Source organism: Tachysurus vachellii, chromosome 13, assembly GCF_030014155.1.
Source record: "Tachysurus vachellii isolate PV-2020 chromosome 13, HZAU_Pvac_v1, whole genome shotgun sequence".
In the NCBI taxonomy this organism is placed as follows: Eukaryota; Metazoa; Chordata; class Actinopteri; order Siluriformes; family Bagridae; genus Tachysurus; species Tachysurus vachellii.
The window spans coordinates 23,048,746-23,070,283 of NC_083472.1; the positions used below are offsets into that span (position 1 = coordinate 23,048,746).

Sequence of the window (21,538 nt, forward strand, 5' to 3'; positions counted from 1 at the left end):
TCACTTGCCTCAGTTAAGGTCAGTGTTCATGACTCCACCATAAGAAAGAGACTGGGCAGAAATGGCCTGCATGACAGAGTTCCAACACAAAAACTGCTGCTGAGCAAAAAAAAATAAAATAAAGGCTCGTCTCAGATTTGCCAGAACTTTTGGGAAAATACTCTGTGGACTGACAAGACAAAAGCTGAACTTTTAGAAGGTGTGTGTCCCGTTACATCTGGTGTAAAAGTAACACCACATTTCAGAAAAAGAGCATCATACTGTAGCAACAGTAAAATATGGTGGTGGTAGTGTGATGGTCTGTGGCTGTTTTGCTGCTTCGGGTCCTGGAAGACATGCAACCATGAATTCTGCTTTCTACCAAAAAATCCTGAAGGACGAAGTGTGGCCATCTGTTCATGACCTCAAGCTGAAGCGACCTTGGGATCTGCAGCAGGACAATGATCCAAAACACACCAGCAAATCCACCTCTGAATGGCTGAAGAAAAACAAAATGAAGACTTTGGAGTGGCTCAGTGACCTGAATCCTAATGAGATGCCGTGGCCCGAACTTAAAAAGGTGATTCATGCTCAAAAACCCTCCATTGGGGCCGAATTACGACAATACTGCAAAGATGAGTGTACAAAATTCCCCCACAGCTTCAGCTGTAACAGATTCATTGCAAGTTATCGCAAACGCTTAATTGCAGTTCTTGCTGCTAAGGGTGGACACACCAGTTATTAGGTTTAGGGGGCAAACACTTTTTCACACAGAGCCATGTAGGTTTGGGTTTAGTTTTTCCCTTAATAATTAAAACCTTCATTTAAAAACTGCATGTTGTGTTCATTCATTCATCTTCTACCGCTTATCTGAACTACCTCGGGTCACAGGGAGCCTGTGCCTATCTCAGGCGTCATCGGGCACCAAGGCAGGATACACCCTGGATGGAGTGCCAACCCATCACAGGGCACACACACACTCTCATTCACTCACACAATCACACACTACGGACCACTAAGCCACTGTGCCCCCACATGTTGTGTTTACTTGTGTTATATTTGACTAATATTTAAATTTGTTTAATGATCTGAAACATTAAAGTGTGACACACATGCAAAAAAAATAAAAAATCAGGAAGGGGCCAACACTTTTTCACACCACACCACACACACACACACACACACACGCACACATACAGTACACACACACACACACACACACACACACACACACCTCACTTGTATTTGTTTTATGTAAACAGTATTTAGATCGGTTAACCTCAAGAGCAGGAAGTGAAACGTTTGTCCTCTGCACCACATGTTCACTTTCATTATTCTTACATTTTTACACATTTTCCCTTTGTAAGTGTACAATAACTGACTGTTTAACACAACCGTCTGTAATCAGTTCAGCTGAAATTAGTTTGAAATGAATATTTATAACCATGTGGACAATTTTAGTCATAATGCCTCACTACGTGGCCTTGAAAATGTTCAATGTGCATAAAAAGTGTCTGCGAGTACAAGTGTGTAGGTGTTTTGTCACACAGACACCACATGAAGACAATGTTCGTTGGCTGTGATGAATTTTCCACACAGAATTACACAGAAATAAATAATCACACAGTTTGAATATGATTTGATGGATATTTGTTTGACCTTCACAGGACATGAGAACACTGACCACAGATATGTAATAAACTTTAATTAGGAAAAATAAAACTAATGAATAAAAGAAACAAATTAAATAAAAAATATAATCTAGGTGGCAGACAACACTTCAGAATAAACGCAGTCTTCAGGTTTGACTCTGTTTCTGCTCACTCTTTTAGTGTTCTTCTTACTGAAATGTAAAGAAGTGTAATTCAGCTCCGCTGCATCACCATCCTGTGGGAACGAACATCAAATGAAGTGAAATGGAGTAGTGAGTTTAATAATAATATCATGGAGGAACAAATAAAAATTATTTACTTTATTGGGTGTTTTTTCTGCTCTAGAACCTTGTTGAGGTCTCGCTGCTGAGAGAAAAAATATATTAACATGTTCCTTTTAGTCTTTGGTCATATTAGTAGTCATTATATTGTGTTGAAAGACAGAAAATGTTTAACCATAAATCAAAATTATAAATATTTTAAAATACTGAAGACTCCAATCAGCCTCCAAAGTGTGTCTTTGAACTGATGGAGGAAATCTGAAGGAAACTCTAAAAACACAAGACTCTAAAAACCCTGGAAGTTCAGGACAAACACACTAAACACTAAGCTAACCAACACACAGGATGGAGGCAGGAATCAAACCCCAATCCCCAGAAGAACGACACAATCCCACCACTGACCACTAATCCCACCCTAAGCCGACTTCCTGCCCCCAGAAAAATGAATATAATTTACAGAACTGTTTGCATTTCTGTATGATCCAGACTCACCTCTGGATCTGTCACAGTTTCTCATTTTACAGATGATAAAAGCTTGAGTGAAGATCACAACCACACACACGACCACCACTACAGTGAGGTAGACCACTTCAGGATCTAAAGCTGTTATATAAGATGGATATGTAGAGTAAAGTGATGTAACAGATATTCATGTGGACAGATCAAGTAACATTTAAACACATAAAATATCATTACATTCTGTATGTTATTGTTGGAACTGAAACTCAAATAAATATTCACACATTTCTTTTACACAAACCATTTTCCGGAAAGTTCTCCATCTGTACCGGTGTCCCGTTCCCGAAGATGATCTTCCCACACAGGAGCACAGCGCAGTAGTAAGTTCCAGTATCATTGAGGCTGAGGATGTTCTTGGAGAAGTTGTACACACAGGTGTGTGTAGAAGAGCCGCTCTCACACTGATGGCTGCTGTTGTGATGAGTGTAAATGATTTGAGGATGGGATTGTGGTGGAGCAGCTCTGAACCAGAGCACTTGGAGTTCTGCTGCTCTGCTCTCAGAAAGAACCGAGCACTGCAGAGTCACTGAGGCTCCTGCAGGAACCGAGTCCAACACGCTGTGTTGCCACACACTCACTTTTACATCTTCAGTACCTGTTCAGTGTGATATAGAGTTAGGTCTTGACTCAAGTTATAATCTTATAAACTAGTTAGTTTGGAATGAGACCAAAAATTTCCAGCTTTTTCCTGATTTTAGTACAAGCTGTAAATAATATTGTTTTTATTACTTGATTTAATTATTATATAATTGTAGTTTTATCAATTTATTTATGTATCAATATATATTTTATAATATTATGCATTTCATTGTTTTTGATAGTGTTTCTACATTTTTATATCTTACTTCACACTGTACTGCAATTTGAGTTTAAGATAAAAAAGTAAAAACTTTATAAATAATAAAAGTATTAATAAGGTATTTTTCTTATTCTTATTCTTATTTTTATTCTTATCCTCCTCCACCCGAGTTTCTCAAAACAAGCGAATATATATATATATATATATATATATATATATATATATATATATATATATATATATATATATATATATATATATATATATATATATCTCATATGTATTACCTACCAGAATTATTCAAATACACCTTGTAGTTTTTGAGATATACTCATTTAAATATAGAGCATGTTGTTTTAAAAAAAACAGGCGGAAAAATAGAGTTAACTATAAAAAAGAAAAGACTTTAGAAGTAATACAAGTATTAATAAGGTATTATTTTTATTCTTATCTTTATTTTTATTATCATTACATTATTCCAACTTTATTTAATTTAATGACTCCAATCATTTTCTTTATGAAAATATTCACAAAAATAATTCTCTTATGGGGAAAAAATAAAATAAACTTAATTTTATTATGTAATGAGATGTTTTTTTAATTGTCCGTTAACTATCTTGAACTTCCTAACTCCCTAAATTTAAGGCAGAATTCTAATGTAAATGATACTCATTTAATTTAACTATCAATTAGTTTTTCAATCAAAAGTGTAATAAAAATATATTACAAAATTCTTTTTAAAATCTAGATATGATATTTTACCCCATGTTCTGTCTTTCCAACATTTTATATCTTATTTATAATCATTATTTATACATTTCCAGATGAAACATGATCTAAAAAATGCACGTTTTCCCCAACATTCACTACTAGCTATATAATTTAAAAGCATTAGTTTTTGAAACAATTTACAAAATAGCTGTTTGTTTCAAAGAACTTGAAGCAGAATTGTACAAAGAGGAAACTTGTAGCAATACATTTTTTGATTTGTTTTTCAAAGTAAAGTTTCGATAAGAATTAACTTGTTAAATATAATGCATACTGTATGTATAGCTTTCCTACAAACAGTTTTGATCGAATTAATTACCTGTTACAGCCAAGAAAGTTCCATTGGACAAGTCAACTTCATCCATGTTACACTTTCCGCAGTAGTAAAGTCCTCCGTCTTCTTTTTTTATTTGTTGAATTGTCAAAGAAATGCGGTTATCACTCTCCTCTATTTTAAATCCTGAAGTCATGAACTCAGGTGAAATGTTTATATCCTTATACGCTAATCTTTCTCCAATTTTTTGAGGCATTTCTCCAAGTATGAGTTTGTACCAGACCACGCTTTCAGCCTTACGACTGTCTCCAAACGGGCAGTTAAGAGTAACACGTTCTCCAGACTTCACTGAAAGAACTGATGTTCTGGAAATTTCCGCAGTTTTGGCCGAATCTAGAAAATGATCTAAATTAGACATAATGCAACAGGAGGCATAAAAACAGCCAGTTAGTAGGATTAACAGTCAGTATTTATATAAGAACTTACATATTGTGTTGAGAAATAAAACAATTGTCCAGATTAAAGTCATCCTCAGACCCTGAATGTTAGTCTGGTTGAGCTGTTAGAAAGAAAACCAATGATGGAAGCAACAAGTATTTTGTACTGGAGACTTTCATCTGATTGGCTGACCTAAAGGTTTTCACAGGTCATGTGCTATTTTTTTATTTCCTTTCCATCTACATGTGTCTATTTTTAAAACACAGGTTGCTCACCAGATGTCTGTAGTGGAAAAACACACACACACACACACACACACACACACACACACACACACACACACACACATACAACCACAAAAACCCCCCAAAATATTTTCAGGTACTTAAGACTGGACTTATAATGACAAGTTAAGTACAAGGTAAAGGACCATATTTACCTTAACCTTTTGTGTGTTATTTAATTTCATTAAAATGACATATTGGACTAAATAGAAATAATAATGGAGAAAATTTAAATTAAAATAAATCAGGGACACATTCATTTTAAATTGTTTCTGAGTACCTGACCATCACATCTCAAGCTGTCCTTGAACATCCCATAACAAAACCTTGGGCATTATTATGCATTAATGAATTAATTGTGGGGGGCACGGTGGCTTAGTGGTTAGCACGTTCGCCTCACACCTCTAGGGTCGGGGTTGATTGGCATCTCTGATTGGCATCTCTGGAATAATTGTCCGTATTGTGTGATTGCATGTGTGTATGAGTGTGTGTGTGCCCTGCGATGGGCTGGCACTCCGTCCAGGGTGTATCCTGCCTTGATGCCCGATGACGCCTGAGATAGGCACAGGCTCCCCGTGACCCGAGGCAGTTCGGATAAGCGGTAGAAGATGAATGAATGAATGAATTAATTGTGAATGAATTATTCATTAATCATTAATTTGTTCACAAGAACATTACTGAGATCAGATTCTGATGTTGAGATGTTAAGGAGACTCCAGTTCCAGTTCATCCCAAAGTTGTTCAGTAGGGTTGAGTCTGAGCGAGAGTCAGGGCTCTGTACACGACACTGGAGTTCTTTCACTCTAACCTTAACCTTCACAACATGTCTTCATGGAGCTCTGTGCTTTGTGCACAGGGACATTGTCATGCTGGAACATTGTTTGAGTTACTTAGTTCCAAAGAGGTGATATTGTACGGCTATTTCTGAAAAAAATCACGTGTGATGGTCAGGGGTGCACATACTTTTGGCCATAAAGTATATATTAGAAATAAAGATCAGGCATTCATTCATTCATAGAGAAATTACATTTTAATAATTTTCAATTGATTTTACATTTGCTTTTTAACTTATTTTTTTGTCGACACTTTCACTCTTCTCCTATAGAGGGCGCTCTGGAGATAGCTGACAAAACCATTAAAATGAAAACAAAACAAAACAAAAAAAAATGAGCTAAAACGCTGAGAACCCTTCTCGTGGTTTAGTGTTTTTGCATTCTTGCATTTTGTTGCTGGCCTTCCAGTGGAAAGTAGGTTACTTCAGACTTCCTTTTTTTCTTATGGTTAAACCACAGACTCATCCCACTTACACATGCACAGAAGACACTGTTACATGCAGAATTTACTCTTATAGATATATTATTGTTGAGAACAAACAATCAGAAAATCAAACAGAAGAGCGTTGGCAAGAACAACGTCTGAGATATAAAGCTTTGCGTCTGAGATCCTCCTTGACACCAGTGAGACTTTTCTTCATCTTCTGACAAAGTTTTTAAGCTAAATTGTCTCACTCTGAGGTGATTCTTAGAGAAAACTCTTTTATGACACGAAAATTTTATGACAAGAAAAGTTTTATGACAGGAAAATGTTGAGAAAATGCAAAAGATATTTTATCACAGGTATTAAAACAACAAGGCCTCCAAAAGAGATCTGTACTGGAGCAATGAATGTCATTCTTCCAAAGGTTTTTCCTTCAGATGGTATTGCGAGGATGATGATGATGGTGATGATGATGATGATTGAGCATAATGGTGGAGAAAGCTGGTTTATCCGGTACAGTAGGTGTACAGTTTGAGATTTGATGTGTTTAAAGTCCATAGCATATGTTTTCAGAGAGCCTCCGTCAATGCGGATGGGGGTGGAGTTACCCAAGAAGAGACCACGCCCACCAGGATGAAAATGATTCATTAACGGACGAAGATGATTAGCACAAGAGTCGGCAGTCTATATTTAATATACAGTATATTTTAATAAAACAACTCAGATGATTCACCACAGTGTTCTTATGTACAAATACATTAAAACAGATCAAACAATTTCAGCCACAATAAAAGATTAAAGATTATTTTAAGTGTGAAATGGTGGAATATTTCACTTCAGTGTAAACACGGTCTTGAGATGGACCTCGATTTCCTCTCACTCTTTTAATTTTCCTTTCATTAAAATGTAAGGCAGCGTAATTCAGCTCTACAGCATCACCAACCTGTGGAAATAAACATAAAATAAGAACTAAATTATAAAATAATATTTTTTTTATTCATCTATCAATTTTCTTGACTAGGAGGTGAATTCAAATAAATAATATAATTTAATAAGACAAATTGCAGAAATTATTGAATCTAAATAATATACTTAATCTTAAACCAATAAAGTGTAAGGTTATGAGAACAAAAATTCCCTGTAGAAGTGAACTAGTACCTGAGCGTTCTTCTCGTCAGTGTTTATCACGGCATCATGCTGAATTCTCTCTGTGAAAAAAGAGTGAATGTAATGAAGATTCTCTTCTATAACGAGTCTGATTCGTTCTGCACAAAGATCTGACACTGCTAACGTTTTCCTGATTCTATTTGAACACGACGAACCCGAATCTAATAATAATATGAACTAAATCTGAAGGGTAAATAAGTGCTGAGGTCATTTTTATACGCTGTAGGTATTAAAAATAAATGTACGCTGTTATATTAAACACTCACCTCTGTGTTGTGGACCGTTTTTTCTTTTACAGAGTAAAACAGTTTGAACAGAAATCAGAATCCCGCACATTACCAGCGCTGTTCCCAGACACATCACTACAGGATTATAAGACGCTGCTTTAAGACACAAAAAAATCATCAAATTATTGTCTGCATATGAACACGGAATCTGATCAGCAAGAAAAAAAGCATAGCGTGTCACATCACATAACAATGACAAATATGAACGTTTTTCTTGGTGTCTGTATCTATAAACCCCAAATAATATACACAAATTGTTCACCAACCAAAGTTTTCCATCTGTACCGGTGTCCCGTTCCCCAAGATGATCTTCCCACACAGGAGCACAGCGCAGTAGTAAGTTCCAGTATCATTGAGGCTGAGGATGTTCTTGGAGAAGTTGTACACACAGGTGTGTGTAGAAGAGCCGCTCTCACACTGACGGCTGCTGTTGTGATGAGTGTAAATGATTTGAGGATGGGATTGTGGTGGAGCAGCTCTGAACCAGAGCACTTGGAGTTCTGCTGCTCTGCTCTCAGAAAGAACCGAGCACTGCAGAGTCACTGAGGCTCCTGCAGGAACCGAGTCCAACACGCTGTGTTGCCACACACTCACTTTTACATCTTCAGTACCTGTTCAGTGTGATATAGAGTTAGGTCTTGACTCAAGTTATAATCTTATAAACTAGTTAGTTTGGAATGAGACCAAAAATTTCCAGCTTTTTCCTGATTTTAGTACAAGCTGTAAATAATATTGTTTTTATTACTTGATTTAATTATTATATAATTGTAGTTTTATCAATTTATTTATGTATCAATATATATATTTTATAATATTATGCATTTCATTGTTTTTGATAGTGTTTCTACATTTTTATATCTTACTTCACACTGTACTGCAATTTGAGTTTAAGATAAAAAAGTAAAAACTTTATAAATAATAAAAGTATTAATAAGGTATTTTTTCTTATTCTGATTCTTATTTTTATTATTATCCTCCTCCACCCGAGTTTCTCAAAAAAAGCGAATATATATATATATATATATATATATATGTATATATATATATATATCTCATATGTATTACCTACCAGAATTATTCAAATACACCTTGTAGTTTTTGAGATATACTCATTTAAATATAGAGCATGTCGTTTTCAAAAAAAAAACAGGCGGAAAAATAGAGTTAACTATAAAAAAGAAAAGACTTTAGATGTAATACAAGTATTAATAAGGTATTATTTTTATTCTTATCTTTATTTTTATTATCATTACATTATTCCAACTTTATTTAATTTAATGACTCCAATCATTTTCTTTATGAAAATATTCACAAAAATAATTCTCTTATGGGGAAAAAATAAAATAAACTTAATTTTATTATGTAATGAGATGTTGTTTTAATTGTCCGTTAACTATGTTGAACTTCCTAACTCCCTAAATTTAAGGCAGAATTCTAATGTAAATGATACTCATTTAATTTAACTATCAATTAGTTTTTCAATCAAAAGTGTAATAAAAATATATTACAAAATTCTTTTTAAAATCTAGATATGATATTTTACCCCATGTTCTGTCTTTCCAACACTTTATATCTTATTTATAATCATTATTTATACATTTCCAGATGAAACATGATCTAAAAAATGCACGTTTTCCCCAACATTCACTACTAGCTATATAATTTAAAAGCATTAGTTTTTGAAACAATTTACAAAATAGCTGTTTGTTTCAAAGAACTTGAAGCAGAATTGTACAAAGAGGAAACTTGTAGCAATACATTTTTTGATTTGTTTTTCAAAGTAAAGTTTCGATAAGAATTAACTTGTTAAATATAATGCATACTGTATGTATAGCTTTCCTACAAACAGTTTTGATCGAATTAATTACCTGTTACAGCCAAGAAAGTTCCATTGGACAAGTCAACTTCATCCATGTTACACTTTCCGCAGTAATAAAGTCCTCCGTCTTCTTTTTTTATTTGTTGAATTGTCAAAGAAATGTGGTTATCACTCTCCTCTATTTTAAATCCTGAAGTCATGAACTCAGGTGAAATGTTTATATCCTTATACGCTAATCTTTCTCCAATTTTTTGAGGCATTTCTCCAAGTATGAGTTTGTACCAGACCACGCTTTCAGCCTTACGACTGTCTCCAAATGGGCAGTTAAGAGTAACACGTTCTCCAGACTTCACTGAAAGAACTGATGTTCTGGAAATTTCCGCAGTTTTGGCCGAATCTAGAAAATGATCTAAATTAGACATAATGCAACAGGAGGCATAAAAACAGCCAGTTAGTAGGATTTACAGTCAGTATTTATATAAGAACTTACATATTGTGTTGAGAAATAAAACAATTGTCCAGATTAAAGTCATCCTCAGACCCTGAATGTTAGTCTGGTTGAGCTGTTAGAAAGAAAACCAATGATGGAAGCAACAAGTATTTTGTACTGGAGACTTTCATCTGATTGGCTGACCTAAAGGTTTTCACAGGTCATGTGCTATTTTTTTATTTCCTTTCCATCTACATGTGTCTATTTTTAAAACAGAGGTTGCTCACCAGATGTCTGTAGTGGAAAAACACACACACACACACACACACACACACACAGACACACACACACACACACATACAACCACAAAAACCCCCCAAAATATTTTCAGGTACTTAAGACTGGACTTATAATGACAAGTTAAGTACAAGGTAAAGGACCATATTTACCTTAACCTTTTGTGTGTTATTTAATTTCATTAAAATGACATATTGGACTAAATAGAAATAATAATGGAGAAAATTTAAATTAAAATAAATCAGGGACACATTCATTTTAAATTGTTTCTGAATACCTGACCATCACATCTCAAGCTGTCCTTGAACATCCCATAACAAAACCTTGGGCATTATTATGCATTAATGAATTAATTGTGGGGGGCACGGTGGCTTAGTGGTTAGCACGTTCGCCTCACACCTCTAGGGTCGGGGTTGATTGGCATCTCTGATTGGCATCTCTGGAAAAATTGTCCGTATTGTGTGATTGCATGTGTGTATGAGTGTGTGTGTGCCCTGCGATGGGCTGGCACTCCGTCCAGGGTGTATCCTGCCTTGATGCCCGATGACGCCTGAGATAGGCACAGGCTCCCCGTGACCCGAGGTAGTTCGGATAAGCGGTAGAAGATGAATGAATGAATGAATTAATTGTGAATGAATTATTCATTAATCATTAATTTGTTCACAAGAACATTACTGAGATCAGATTCTGATGTTGAGATGTTAAGGAGACTCCAGTTCCAGTTCATCCCAAAGGTGTTCAGTAGGGTTGAGTCTGAGCGAGAGTCAGGGCTCTGTACACGACACTGGAGTTCTTTCACTCTAACCTTAACCTTCACACCATGTCTTCATGGAGCTCTGTGCTTTGTGCACAGGGACATTGTCATGCTGGAACATTGTTTGAGTTACTTAGTTCCAAAGAGATGATATTGTACGGCTATTTCTGAAAAAAATCACGTGTGATGGTCAGGGGTGCACATACTTTTGGCCATAAAGTATATATTAGAAATAAAGATCAGGCATTCATTCATTCATAGAGAAATTACATTTTAATAATTTTCAATTGATTTTACATTTGCTTTTTAACTTATTTTTTTGTCGACACTTTCACTCTTCTCCTATAGAGGGCGCTCTGGAGATAGCTGACAAAACCATTAAAATGAAAACAAAACAAAACAAAAAAAAGAGCTAAAACGCTGAGAACCCTTCTCGTGGTTTAGTGTTTTTGCATTCTTGCATTTTGTTGCTGGCCTTCCAGTGGAAAGTAGGTTACTTCAGACTTCCTTTTTTTCTTATGGTTAAACCACAGACTCATCCCACTTACACATGCACAGAAGACACTGTTACATGCAGAATTTACTCTTATAGATATATTATTGTTGAGAACAAACAATCAGAAAATCAAACAGAAGAGCGTTGGCAAGAACAACGTCTGAGATATAAAGCTTTGCGTCTGAGATCCTCCTTGACACCAGTGAGACTTTTCTTCATCTTCTGACAAAGTTTTTAAGCTAAATTGTCTCACTCTGAGGTGATTCTTAGAGAAAACTCTTTTCAGGTCTTTGTTTTATGACAGGAAAATGTTGAGAAAATGCAAAAGATATTTTATCACAGGTATTAAAACAACAAGGCCTCCAAAAGAGATCTGTACTGGAGCAATGAATGTCATTCTTCCAAAGGTTTTTCCTTCAGATGGTATTGCGAGGATGATGATGATGGTGATGATGATGATGATGATTGAGCATAATGCTGGAGAAAGCTGGTTTATCCGGTACAGTAGGTGTACAGTTTGAGATTTGATGTGTTTAAAGTCCATAGCATATGTTTTCAGAGAGCCTCCGTCAATGCGGATGGGGGTGGAGTTACCCAAGAAGAGACCACGCCCACCAGGATGAAAATGATTCATTAACGGACGAAGATGATTAGCACAAGAGTCGGCAGTCTATATTTAATATACAGTATATTTTAATAAAACAACTCAGATGATTCACCACAGTGTTCTTATGTACAAATACATTAAAACAGATCAAACAATTTCAGCCACAATAAAAGATTAAAGATTATTTTAAGTGAGAAATGGTGGAATATTTCACTTCAGTGTAAACACGGTCTTGAGATGGTCCTCGATTTCCTCTCACTCTTTTAATTTTCCTTTCATTAAAATGTAAGGCAGCGTAATTCAGCTCTACAGCATCACCAACCTGTGGAAATAAACATAATATAAGAACTAAATTATAAAATAATATTTTTTTTATTCATCTATCAATTTTCTTGACTAGGAGGTGAATTCAAATAAATAATATAATTTAATAAGACAAATTGCAGAAATTATTGAATCTAAATAATATACTTAATCTTAAACTAATAAAGTGTAAGGTTATGAGAACAAAAATTCCCTGTAGACGTGAACAAGTACCTGAGCGTTCGTCTCGTCAGTGTTTATCACGGCATCATGCTGAATTCTCTCTGTGAAAAAAGAGTGAATGTAATGAAGATTCTCTTCTATAACGAGTCTGATTCGTTCTGCACAAAGATCTGACACTGCTAACGTTTTCCTGATTCTATTTGAACACGACGAACCCGAATCTAATAATAATATGAACTAAATCTGAAGGGTAAATAAGTGCTGAGGTCATTTTTATACGCTGTAGGTATTAAAAATAAATGTACGCTGTTATATTAAACACGCACCTCTGTGTTGTGGACCGTTTTTTCTTTTACAGAGTAAAACAGTTTGAACAGAAATCAGAATCCCGCACATTACCAGCGCTGTTCCCAGACACATCACTACAGGATTATAAGACGCTGCTTTAAGACACAAAAAAAACATCAAATTATTGTCTGCATATGAACACGGAATATGATCAGCAAGAAAAAAAGCATAGCGTGTCACATCACATAACAATGACAAATATGAACGTTTTTCTTGGTGTCTGTATCTATAAACCCCAAATAATATACACAAATTGTTCACCAACCAAAGTTTTCCATCTGTACCGGTGTCCCGTTCCCGAAGATGATCTTCCCACACAGGAGCACAGCGCAGTAGTAAGTTCCAGTATCATTGAGGCTGAGGATGTTCTTGGAGAAGTTGTACACACAGGTGTGTGTAGAAGAGCCGCTCTCACACTGATGGCTGCTGTTGTGATGAGTGTAAATGATTTGAGGATGGGATTGTGGTGGAGCAGCTCTGAACCAGAGCACTTGGAGTTCTGCTGCTCTGCTCTCAGAGAGAACCGAGCACTGCAGAGTCACTGAGGCTCCTGCAGGAACCGAGTCCAACACGCCGCTCTGCCACACAGAGAAACGCACATCTTCAGTACCTGTTCAGTGTGATATAGACAGTATGAGACACAGACTTGACTATTTTAAACACTGTGAAATAGTGAAATAACAACATTTAATTATCTTTACTTTCTCATGGGATTTTTGACGATCAGTGTAATAATAAAAGGTTCATAAACGACGCTCTGACATAAAAAACCACGACATCTTCCTTCAGAACAAATTTGTAAATACACTGACATGATAGTTTAAGACTGTCAAATATGTCATTACATACTATATTAAATATTTTTAGTTTTTACATTTCCAACACAGTTTGTGCTCCAACTAATCATACACAGGCTTATTACAAACAATTACAAAAATTTTTCACAATTATTTTTCATGAAGGGTCTCATTTTAATTCTAATTTTAAATATATTGCTAATTAGAACTGCTTACCTTTCACTGATAAATACGTTCCTTTAGCAAATACAATGTAAAACGTAATCAGTCCACAGTAATACACGGCTTCGTCCGACGGTTTCACGTCCGTTATTTTCAAATGAAAGCTTTGGCTTCCTTTCTCGATTCTGAACCTCGGAGAGTCGAAGTCGTCTTGGTAAATAGGATCCTGTACTTTCTGTACCACAGCCACTAAGGAAGGCTTGTGTCCTCCTTCTTGTTTGTACCAAACGATGGGATCAGAGTTTTGTACGTCACGTAGAAAGCATTGTAGAGTCACGTTATCACCAGGAGCAGCGCTGATCACCGGGTTCGGCTGATAGACCACTTTATTTTGCGTCTGTGAATCTAATATGAAGAGTCGGACAACAAAAAAGATTCATGCATAAATTCTATAATATTTTAAGACTTTTAATTAAAATGGTGTTCACCATAACTGGTTAGACCTTTAGAAGCTAGAGCCATTTGGTTTAGATTAGAATACTGCATAAATGCATTCAAAAATATTTAAAAATCCAGTCAATAAAGAATCAATCAATCAATCTAAATAAATAAATAAATAAATAAATAAATAAATAAATAAATAAAATAAAATAAAATAAAATGAATAAAATAAATGAATGAATAAACAAACAAACAAACAAATTAAATAAATAAATAAATAAATAAATAAATAAATAAATAAATAAATAAAATGAATGAATATGCTGTACAGATAAGACCATATAAAAACTAATTAGGTTTAAAATCTAAAATCATTTAGTTTTCCTTCTATTCTAAAAGATCAATTGAAATATAAATTAAGCATTTATAAAACAACCTAAAATGAAACTCACCTAAAGCTAAAATGACCTAAATGTAAGCTAGACATTGTCTGTCATTGCAATTTAGTTGTACAAGATGTCTTAAAAGTCCGTCAGGAAACAAACGTGGCACAAATGTGCAATACGTGTGAGCAAATCTTTAATTATCACAATATAGCAGCTGAGATTAACATGTAGATTGAAATTTAAATGAAAAAAAGATTAAATGTCGCTTAAGTCGTTTTATTCTGATTGGTTCCTGACTTCTGGGGAATCTTGTAGTTAGTTACAAGTTTAAAGTCGGTTCAATTAGAAATAAAAGCTTATAAATCTTAACCTGCACTTACCGACTATATCAAACAGCAGCACTTGAATCCACATTAGCATTAACATCTTGAGGTATGTGTACTGTACTGCATGTCCTCTTGATGAGCTGTTATAAGGTCATACTGAGCACGTCTCAATTCAAGACAAAGGTTTATGAAGTCAGGTTCTGACATCACAAACTTCCTGTGAGTTTCTCCACCACAAGCCTCTGTAATGGAAACAGCACCAGACAGGAATCCTTCTAAAAAATCTACATTTTCTCTCTTAGGTCAAGCTGTTGTAAATTTGTAGATCATTCGTACTACAATTAAAAACAAACACACACACACACACACACACACACACATACACACACAAAGAACTCAATGTCAACAAGTTAAATTATTCTAGTTACTAAATTTATACATAAAATACTATTAAAGTATACAGGAAGGAAGATAGCTACTGAAATCAAAATGACCTTGTGTGACCTTGATGCTGAAAAATTTAAAACACAGTAATATAATTTTTACACTGGTTTAAAAACATTATTTTTTTGTATAATTAAGGAGAACAAAACAGGTCCAAGACCTCAGTATGTAGCATAAGGTGGATAATTAAAGAGTAAAAAAAAGAGGGTAAAAGGTATAAAAATGGAGTGATGGGAAATTAGTATTCTGACACTGTTTTTTTTTTTATTATTGAATATACTTTAATTGTATTATAGTCGGGGGGCACGGTGGCTTAGTGGTTAGCACGTTCTCCTCACACCTCCAGGGTTGGGGGTTCGATTCCCGCCTCCGCCTTGTGTGTGTGGAGTTTGCATGTTCTCCACGTGCCTCGGGGGTTTCCTCCGGGTACTCCGGTTTCCTCCCCCGGTCCAAAGACATGCATGGTAGGTTGATTGGCATCTCTGGAAAATTGTCTGTAGTGGGTGATTGCGTGAGTGAATGAGAGTGTGTGTGTGTGCCCTGCGATGGGTTGGCACTCCGTCCAGGGTGTATCCTGCCTTGATGCCCGATGACGCCTGAGATAGGCACAGGCTCCCCGTGACCCGAGGTAGTTCAGATAAGCGGTAGAAAATGAGTGAATGAATGAATGTATTATAGTCCAATTTATACACATAATGTTGCATTTATTGATAGAGAGCCAGTTGTTGATAGTTAGCACTTAGATATGTTTAGCTATGAAGTGGTAGGAAGTGGAAGCTGTACATGGAAGTGGGGAAGTGGTAGCTTAGCGGTTAAGGTGTTGGACTATTGGTCGAAAGGTTGGGAATTTGAACCTCAGAGTCAACAATATGCCACTTCTGGGCCCCTGAGCAAGACCCTTAATCCTCAATTGCTCAACTCTACACATGACATTAATATACATCACTCTGGATAAGGGCGTCTGACCAGTGCCATCAATGTAGCATTGTGGTTCCATTTTAAATTATTCCCCTTGGCTGATCAACTTCAGTTCCCCAAAGTTATGAGAGTTCCACTGATAAATTTGCAGTTTCATAGAAGGTGAGTTATTCTATCTGTAGGTTGAAACTTCTAGTGTCTCATCAGATTCAGTTTCCTTTAACATGTTCAATGTAGCATATAGCAGCTGCACATCATGACATTCCCACCTCTATACCTTCATGGTGAATGAGATGTTCTTGGGATCACACCACAACCATTTATTCTCCAAACAAGCAGAAATATTGCCAGAGAGTTAAAGAACATCTCCGACTGTCACACCACCAGAGGTTGGGATCGAGCACTGGTCTCCAGCGGGAGGGCTTGAGGGTTACCACTGTATGAAGCTCCAGACCGAAAGGCAGGATAAAACAGACAAGCTGTTTATTTGAAAAGGATAACCAGGCAAACACTAAGAATATATAAGGCATGTAATCAAGGGAACATCAGGAACAGGTGAGGACAAAAAAGACAGGAGAGAAGAACAGTGGACTGGGTGGAGCAGAACACACATGGAGAAACAAACCATAAGGGCAAATTGCCCTGCCAGATCGCCCTCTGGTGGACAGGTTGGGAAATGTCCAAGCTGTCTGTGTCAGCCACTTCTTCAAATGCTTAAGCTCGTTAAAGTCAGATTCATTCCGATTCACTGTTAATGTGTTTATTGTTCATTACTTGGAAAAAATCACGGATTCAAATGACGTCTTTCATCAGTATCGTTATCATTATAGTTGTAGTGTGGATTCATTAAAATGACTAAAATATTAAGCTATGTTTTCTTTTTTTTTTTTACTCATTTTAATTATAATTCTTGGTGTGAAATGGCCTGGAATGCCTTTGCTACAAATTGCTTTCTTTTTTTAATTTTTTAAAATATCACGTCACTACTTGTACGACTTTCCTACTAACCTTTTCATTTTGTTATTGAATTTAATTACATATGAGACCAAAATTCCAACAGAAGCCTCGATTGGCTCCGTTTATTTTATACCCAATACATTTTCTTCAAACTAATACATAAAAGCTTAGAAACAAAACTAGAACATGCTAGAGCTCTTTCTAGCTTCCCATTCAGATGTATATCATATCGTCGCTGTCGGGCAGAAACCTCGTATTTCCAAAACCGTTATGTTTCAGGAAATTAAAAAAAACGCCGTACCTAATCTGCAGTGCACAGGGTTTAGTCCACGTTGCAGTGGATTGTCTTGCGCTAAATTCCTGTCCTCAGATGAGCACCAGAACTAGCGGGGGGGTCAAGATTTTCTTTTTCTTTGAGCCCAGTGTTTTGAAGACATTTACCTCAGAAGACGTGTTGATTCGTTGCGACTCTGGAGTGAGGAAGAGGTGGACAGTTGAAGTGTCCAATGGAGTTATGAGATTTGCGCTCAAGCTATTTTCAAGACTTTAGATTGGTTAATAACTTGTAAAAATAACAGACCCACGTGGGGACTGAACAATAGCATGGATAAAATATATGTGAAAAAATATGAAATTGACCAAATTTGGACATACGAGGTTTCCGCCCGACAGCGACGATATCATGATGTTCTTGGATGTGAGTCTTTGAACAGTTTTACTTTATTACACTTTATTTCTGATCAGAATTAAAAAAACTTACATTTAATAAACAAAATAAATGATTGATGAAGTACGTTCTACATAGCAGTGAGAGACCTGACATCAGAGTACAAAGGTTCTTGAGTTTGTTTTCTCGTTCTTGTCCCTCCTTTGGTTTTCTTTTTATTAAAATGTAAGGCAGCATAATTCAGCTCAAATTCATGGTCCTGTAGGAACAAATATAAAATTAGAAATAAATCAAAAAGTATAAATTGAAAAACAAAGGATATAATCATTAGGATCTTGAGTCAGTACCTGAGAGTTTGTTTGATTAGATCTTTTCACAGTGGTTTCTCCTTCTGGTGAAAAATAATATAGCATTTATTTACATATTGCTATAATTACAATTCTTAAAAACGCAGTTTAATAATCCAAAACATATTCTATTTTAAAAAGATATTACAATCAGTGCTATAAAACACTTACTTGTGTGCTGTTTGTGGTTTCTCTGGTTACAGATTAAAAGCGCTTGTACAGAGATCACAAGCGCACACACTCCTAAAGCTACAGTGAGGCAGATCACTACAGCATCCACAGATTCTTCTGTAGCACATAAATAAAAATAATAATGAAATAATACAATTTATACATTCTTAGCAATTAAATATAACATTTAAGAATGTCTCACTCAATTTTATTAGTGTCCCGTTCCCGAAGATGATCTTCCCACACAGGAGCACAGCGCAGTAGTAACTTCCAGTATCATTGAGGCTGAGGATGTTCTTGGAGAAGTTGTACACACAGGTGTGTGTAGAAGAGTCGCTCTCACACTGATGGCTGCTGTTGTGATGAGTGTAAATGATTTGAGGATGGGATTGTGGTGGAGCAGCTCTGAACCAGAGCACTTGGAGTTCTGCTGCTCTGCTCTCAGAGAGAACCGAGCACTGCAGAGTCACTGAGGCTCCTGCAGGAACCGAGTCCAACACGCCGCTCTGCCTCACACTCACTTTTACATCTCTGTCATCTGATCAGTGTGATATAAACAGAATGAGATCTTAGTCTGGACATTTATAGATCTAATCGTAATTCGCTCTTAATAATATGTACATTATACGGTTTATAAGGTGTCTATCAAAAATGTAAAACTTAAAAAAGGTTAAAAATTTTTTTTTTTAAAAAAATTAAAAAATGGCATCTATCTATCTATCTATCTATCTATCTATCTATCTATCTATCTATCTATCTATCTAGATCCTTTTATCTAATTTTATCCTTATTTGCTTCATTTTTAAATGACATTCATATAATTTGAATTATTCAAATATTAGCTTATTTAGCATAGTTTTTAAAATATATTTCATACAGTAATTGATGTATTATTATTTTTGTTATTATTCAGTTTGAGTATGTTTGAATAGGGATATAAAAAAAAAAATTATACTGTTTACTATGACACAAAGTAAGAGACTCCAAACATGTCAGGATTAAAAATAGTGAAAGAAATATGTAATATGTCATAATTATAAATTTCTGCCAATATACAATATAAATTATTTTTTTATTTCAGATAATAGATATATAATACAGAGGAAATTCATATCAGATTTATTTACGGTTAAAAAATTACAGTAAAAATACAATTGAACATCAAAAGTAGTGAAATTGGAGACTCAGTTAAATTCTTACCTTTCACTGATAAAAATGTTCCTTTCCCAAACTGTATTGTAAATATCTTTATTCCGCAGTAATACATGGCTTCATCTGACGGTTCCACGTTATTAATTTTCAAATTGCAGCTTTCTTTTAAATTCTCAACATTAAACCTCGGGGATTTGAACTCATCTTCAAAAATAGGATTTGGTGCTAGTTTTTGAATTGTGACAATTACACAAGGCTCGTGTCCTGCTGCTTGTTTGTACCAAATAATAGGATCGGTGCTTTTTTTGTTCGTTCGAATGCACTGTAGAGTCACGTTTTCACCAGAAGCAGCAGTGATCACAGAGTTTGGCTGATGGAGGACGTTCTTTTGTGCAGAACCTAACGTGAGGAGCCACAGAACAAAAAAAGTTTATGTATAAATTTCATAAAACATTTAAAACTTTCATTAAAATGCTGTAATGCTTCACTGGTTTCACATTTAGCCTCTAGAACCATTTCAGTTAGTGAACTTTAGACTATAATTTTATGATTCTAATCTAATGTTATGATGACTATATTATTCTAATTATTAAGAAAACCTGTTTATTTTTGATCTAAAAGCAGAATCACTCACCGGTTTGACTAAAAAGCACCAATGTAATCCACATCAGCATCATCATCTCCAACCCCAGGCTTGTGCATGAGCATTTCCTTTCAACACACTGAGCCTGAGGGGCGTTACTGAGAGTTTAAGACATCATGAAGCTCAGCCCCCTGACCTCAAAACTCTCTATGTGGAGTTCATGACCCAAGACACTTTAAAGCTTTTGCACAAAATAGAAAGTATTGATAAAAAAACAAAACCACTATGTAATAAGTCCTGTCACTGAATGTGTGTATGGTGGGTTTGGGAAAATATTCAGTCTATATTAAAGTTCTGAAAACTACAGGTAATAAATATGCTAAGTGTTAGGCAGGTGTGAAAAAATGCTGTAAACAAAGAATGCTTTCAAAAATGGAAGTGTTAAACATTTATTTTCAGAAATGAACAAAATGCAGTGAATGAACAAAAGAGAAATCTAAATCAAATCAGATTTTGCCTTCGAAACATCAGCAGTTCTTCTAGGTAAACTCGCAAACAGTTTTTGAAGGAACTCGGCTGGTAGGTTGTTCCAAACATCTTGGAGAACTAACCACAGATCTTCTGTGGATGTCGGCTTTCTCACATCCTTCTGTCTCTTCATGTAATCCCAGACACACTCCATGATGTTGAGATGACTTTGTGCAAGTGTACCTATAAGAATTGATGCTGGTTTGATGGCAGAAGATAGTAACACCAAATATTGATTTAATTTAGATTTTTCTTTTGTTTGCTCACTTTGCATTTTGTAAATTGACAGAAATAAACACTCATTATTTATATTTCTGAAGGCATTCTTTGTTTACAGCATTTTTTAACACCTGCCTAAAACTCTATATAAATAGATATATAGATATACCATCATACAACATCATACCATCATATGGATTTGTTGAACTTCTCATTCCAGATTTATTTCCATTTCCAGTTATAATGATCTCCTGATTTCTCTTCTGGAAAAGCTTTCCACTAGATGTTGGAGCAGGACTTTGGGGATTTGTGTACAAGAGCAACAGTGAGATCAGACTGTGATATCGGGATGTTGAGGAGACTCCAGTTCTAGTTCATACCAAAGGTGTTCAGTAGGGATGTGTCAGAGTCAGGGCTCTGTGCAGGACACTCAACGTCTTCCACTCTAACCATAACCTCCACACCAGAGAAACCATGAGATGTACCAGCTCCAGTTGT

The 21,538-nt window shown here is 35.5% G+C and overlaps 3 protein-coding genes across 4 annotated transcripts; all 3 read right to left on the reverse strand.

The window, feature by feature from the left end:
- Positions 1-1,663: 1,663 nt before the first annotated feature.
- Positions 1,664-15,198, reverse strand: LOC132855612 (uncharacterized). The gene is made up of 18 exons (XM_060884701.1): positions 15,109-15,198; positions 13,956-14,306; positions 13,208-13,552; positions 12,921-13,037; positions 12,646-12,695; positions 12,295-12,430; positions 9,574-9,933; positions 7,972-8,316; positions 7,685-7,801; positions 7,410-7,459; positions 7,132-7,194; positions 6,648-6,935; positions 4,759-4,831; positions 4,318-4,665; positions 2,673-3,026; positions 2,405-2,515; positions 1,951-1,997; positions 1,664-1,866 (listed from the first exon to the last, which is right to left on the reverse strand). The coding sequence occupies exons 1-18, from the start codon at positions 15,152-15,154 to the stop codon at positions 1,741-1,743; spliced, it is 3,327 nt and encodes a 1,108-aa protein (XP_060740684.1). The 5' UTR covers positions 15,155-15,198; the 3' UTR covers positions 1,664-1,740.
- On the reverse strand, positions 6,575-10,079 carry LOC132855929 (uncharacterized). The gene is made up of 5 exons (XM_060885217.1): positions 9,574-10,079; positions 7,972-8,316; positions 7,685-7,801; positions 7,410-7,459; positions 6,575-7,194 (listed from the first exon to the last, which is right to left on the reverse strand). Exons 1-5 carry the CDS (start codon positions 9,944-9,946, stop codon positions 7,054-7,056), a joined length of 1,026 nt encoding a protein of 341 aa, XP_060741200.1. The 5' UTR covers positions 9,947-10,079; the 3' UTR covers positions 6,575-7,053.
- A 2,269-nt stretch (positions 15,199-17,467) lies between the features above and the next one.
- On the reverse strand, positions 17,468-20,442 carry LOC132855930 (uncharacterized). Of its 2 annotated transcripts, none has more exons than XM_060885219.1 (6): positions 20,345-20,442; positions 19,759-20,109; positions 18,761-19,096; positions 18,559-18,675; positions 18,388-18,428; positions 17,468-18,299 (listed from the first exon to the last, which is right to left on the reverse strand). In XM_060885219.1, exons 1-6 carry the CDS (start codon positions 20,388-20,390, stop codon positions 18,171-18,173), a joined length of 1,020 nt encoding a protein of 339 aa, XP_060741202.1. In that variant the 5' UTR covers positions 20,391-20,442; the 3' UTR covers positions 17,468-18,170. The 2 variants fall into 2 exon arrangements, with proteins under 2 accessions (XP_060741202.1, XP_060741201.1); XM_060885218.1 differs by having other exon boundaries at positions 18,388-18,431.
- Between the last annotated feature and the right edge of the window lie 1,096 nt (positions 20,443-21,538).